Source organism: Aptenodytes forsteri, unplaced genomic scaffold (assembly GCF_000699145.1).
Source record: "Aptenodytes forsteri isolate BGI_AS27 unplaced genomic scaffold, ASM69914v1 Scaffold84, whole genome shotgun sequence".
Lineage (NCBI taxonomy): Eukaryota > Metazoa > Chordata > Aves > Sphenisciformes > Spheniscidae > Aptenodytes > Aptenodytes forsteri.
In genome coordinates, this window is record NW_008795492.1 from 118232 (window position 1) to 122837 (window position 4606).

The 4606-nt window shown below is 40.9% G+C and overlaps 1 protein-coding gene across 1 annotated transcript in view; it reads right to left on the minus strand.

Annotated features, from left to right (window-relative positions):
- OTOA (otoancorin) overlaps positions 1-4606 on the minus strand; it is a 40537-nt gene that overhangs the window by 17557 nt on the left and 18374 nt on the right. The window contains 2 exon segments of the mRNA XM_009281598.1: positions 533-626; positions 2783-2973. Coding sequence (XP_009279873.1) covers positions 533-626; positions 2783-2973 — 285 coding nt within the window.

A 4606-nucleotide genomic window follows, 5' to 3' on the forward strand; every position in this document is an offset into this window, starting at 1 on the left:
TTGAGTCACCGTCCCTGGAAGTATTTAAAAGACGTGAAGATGTGGTTGCTTAGGGACATGGTTTAGTGGTGGGCTTGGCAGCGCTAGGTTAACAGTTGGACTTGATGACCTTAAAGGTCTTTTCCAACTTAAATGATTCTATGATCCCATTATTAACAGGATAAGAAACATAACTTTTATGGTTGGAAGGCAGGGGAATGGAGGAAACAACACTGCAAGGTGTAAAGTACTAAAAATGTTTGAGTCTGCGTCACTATAAATGCACCATTTTTTTTCCCTACAGGACAATGTAGAATTATCATTGTATATGTGCAAATAATTGTTTATACTACCATTACTTTCAAGAATAGATCTCAGAAATTTTGATGGAGTCAAGAATGTGTGAAACATTAACACAGGGTTCCTTGCCAAGAGAATTATTTACCTAGTTTAGCATTCAAGTTACATAATTTAGACTTGATTATGATGACATTCACAAATCCAAATTCTAACATTATTTTTTACAAATTTAAAAATTATAATAAAAACATACCTTTTCAGCAAGAACGTTTAATTCCCCTTTTGACATCAGAGCTATGAATGGTCCAACATCTAATGTTGTTTCAGCTGTCCAGTTGTTTGGGGAGCTGAAGAAACATTTTGGAAAATTATATCAATGAAGAAAGTTTGCAATCAAAGTTATACTAAAACTTCAGAGTTTTTCTTATACTGTATCATATAAGAAACACAGACACTTCTACGCCAATGTGATGATTCATGCTTATTAACATCAGATTGCATTTTCTCATCTCTCTGTGATATATAGGGCATTAGTGGAATTCTCAATATATTTAGAGAAAGCCTTCAAATATTGTGGTAATGGAGCTCTCTCTCTCCCTCAATAGTCATAGTATTCTTAGCACTACAGTCTTCAAGCAAGGAGAAATAATTCTTTTTTTAAAAGAAAATTTACCATTTTCTATCAGGTTCATACTGCAATAGTAGTCTGCAAAATGGTATCAAAAGAGAAGTAGAAACCTCATAACCAAAATTGAAACCATCTTTTTTCCAAGAATCTTATCCTAAGGACCAATGTGGCTAATACTTCAAGCAAGCAACACTTGCCAGTACTTGCTTATAAATTAAAAAACCCCCTCCTCTATTCCAATATTTAACTGTTTGCAGGTGTACAGGGGCTGTTTTTCATTGGTGTTGGCCAACTGTAACATTCCCTGATGTCAGCAGGAGCTGCGGGTGCTCAACATTTCTGAAAAACAGGTCCATGCACACTTAGGAGAAGTGGACAGTTTCCCCCTCATTCTGAAAATATTGAGTTCACTAAACAACTCAGGAAAGTAACTCAGTGTGGCACCAGTCTGCTGCTAATGCTGCCTTTTTAAAACTAAGGAACAGAAACATGAAACATAGGTGATGGAACAGAAGATTTAAATCCATACCTTATTAGCTCCATGTTTTTACTGTCTGCTATTTCATTCATCTGCAATATCAAGAGTTATGGAAGGCAGATCTAACACCTTGGAGAGCCACATCTAATGACACCTATGCCATTTCTGTATGAGAGATCAGTTCTGTGATAGGTACCATATCCCTTGACATAACATGCTAAATTATTTGTAGGAATTTCAGGTCTTAAACATTAAGTTCAGGTTCAGTTCTGAGTGGTGCTGTGTGTTTCAAAATGTATGTAGCTTAGCACTATGCAGGTTTGGCCTGTTTGTTTGACACAAATCTGACAAATGTTAACCAACCCAGTTGGTGGTTGACTTAAGAAAGCGCTTGGATAAATAATTTTCAGCCTGAAAAATCCTGAAGAAGATGGTAGTAACAAATCTGTTACTAGTGCATGTTCTCACAGAAAACATTATTTGGTTGGTTGCTCCACTATGAGGATGTTTGACTAGACAAATATTTTCTAAATAAAATAAAACAAAATAAATAAAATATTATTTAGCACAGTGTGTCATGATTCAATAAAATGGATCTGTATCAGGATTAATGCAGGGATGGGATCTGGTGGAAAATATAGCTATTCCATTACCAGAAAAATGCTGACGAGGAGGAAGCTGAATGAGCAACTAAAATGATTAGGTGGATAAAGTGACAGACTTTGGGGCTGAAGGGATGGTTAGAAACTATGCATTCAGTCTCCCTTTTCAAATGCAAGATACTTCTAAGAGACAATGCAAGAGAGAAACAGTATATTCTTGCCAGATAGAGGATGGCTTTGTTTTTTGCATGACTGATGCAGCAGTGTGGTTCCAATCAGCCTCCTAATCTGAGTCATTAATGACATCTAACATGCTGTCCGCTTTGTTGCTTCAGTTGGTTGAACTTTACATCCCTCTGCTTCTTTTCTAGCTCTCTCCCATTGCCACAGGTGCTTGCAGTCTTCTTTATTTCTCTTCTCACACCAGCACACTGAGTATCCCACTTCCATTTTCCCATTCTTTGCATTCCTGCGCCATTCTTTGCCTGTAACGCCCTTTCTCTTGCCATGCCAGAGAGTCTGTTTGCCTGCCCCTCCTCAAACATTACACTTTCTCCCTTTTCCTCTGGGACTTAAGTCATGCAGGGTGTCCCTGGGGTTGTATTTTGTTCCACAGTTACCGTGTTACACACAAGAAGAGAAATGTCATTCTAGTGAACAGAGACCCCAAGGTCAGCCAGTGATAGAAGTTGCTTTGTGTTGTTTTCATTGCAGCTCTATCTGGGCAAAGCAAACGGTTGGTATTTGCATGGCTTAACCATCAGCATAAGCAAGGCGGTGTATCTAATACCTTACCCATATAACTCGAGGAGTTTGTATTTAATTTCAGTCTTCTGCTCGTGGCTGAGCTGTTGGCAGAGTTTGAATTGATGAAGGGCTGTTGCCATTGCCTTCAGGGACATTCTGCCACGTAGAAAGGCTGGAGGTAAGTGGCAGATTAGATTTCCAAGTAGATCAACATCATATTCATCAGCAATGGAGCCGTTCTGAAACAAGAAGCATTTACCTTGTTGGCAGAGCTAATCTTGGCTCTTGCCCTGTATCACTCAACTGCATCACAACACATTTAAGCTCTGTGACCCTTTAAGGAACAAAGACACAACAGTTTGCACTGGCAACTTAATCTACAGTTTCTGCCGAGACTGCTATACTTTTTGCTTTTACCAATGCAACTGGTGATATTTAATAAGCACTTGTCAGAGCTTTCAGTGTATTCTTTATTCTATATTGAAGCACACACAAAAAAATAATTAAAACTAAATCTCCTGCCACAGTCTCTATATCCAGGTGACCACCCAACACCTGCAGAGGTGGTGCAGTTCTGCCTGGCGGGAGGGCCCTCACGTGGCCCCTTGTGGCAAAGGGGCCACAAGCTCTTGCTGTCAGAAGGCTTAGCTCTGAGGGCTTTCTCAAGCAGCTGCCAAAACACGAGGGATTATAGGCCTAGTTAGTATGTACAAGGACATGAATATTCACAGCTACATCAAAGAACGTTTCCCCTAAAAACTGGTGACTGCTGCAGCTCTCAGACAGCAGAAGTCACATAATCCTCCTGGTACCACCACCTCTCCCGTGGAGCTTCCTGTGCCACGCACAGCTCTACAGGACTAGCACTGCTTGGAGCAAGGGGGAACAGCTCCAGGTGCAAATGGGTCAGAACCCGGCCAGTTCACTGTGGTCAGCAATGACATCTCATGAGAATGCTTTGTAACATGCATGGAGTCAAGGAAAATTGTTAAGGAAGCTATAAAAAGGTTTCCTTAGGCAGGGAACAATAAAATTGAAACAGTACACGAAAAAAACATAAGAATACAGATGGGTAAGTCAAGAACTTACGTAGATGGTGAGTGACATTACTGTATGAAATGCAGTACAGTAATATGTGCAAACAGAACCCCAGAATGGCTGAATTTGGAAGGGACCTCTGGAGGTCACCAGGTGCAACTCCCCTGCTCAGATCAGGTCAGCTACAGCAGGTTGCTTGGGGCCTTGGCACTAAGAGCTTCTCTGAGCTAGGCGATAGTCTAAGCTGCTCTTGCTTGTGAGGATGAAGAAATTAGCATGCTGTGTTATTCCCTTTTGGGCGCTCAGAGCCCATCAGCTATGATTTCACCGCACAAACACAGAGCAGGAGAGCCTGTGCCTCAGGTTGCTGTCTGTATAGAAGAGACCATGGGTGTGCGCATGCGGACCGGAGAGTACAAGTAGGCAGGATAACTTTGTGATGCACCACATGACAATAAAGGGAGAGAAAACTAATCGACCACTCTCATTTAGCTTGGAATTATCAGTGGCTGATTACAGATTACTTTTTTTGCAGCTCCCCCTCCACTGCTGACCCCTCCTAGCCACACCTACCAAGCACTCCTGTACTTTTTGCAGGACAGCGTTCTTTTTGTGAAGGCTTGGATTCAAAAGGTCCATCTCAGTCTTCCCCAGGCTTTCAATGAAAGGAACACACAAAGGGCCTGAGACATACTCCAGGTATTCAATCCTGCAGAAAGAATTCAAATGGTCTCAGAATGTAAACCTGACCTTCATACACCCATAAGCACACCCATAAAATCTGTGATGACGTAAAAATTTAGAGACAAGGCTGGACTTGAAAAATTATAAACC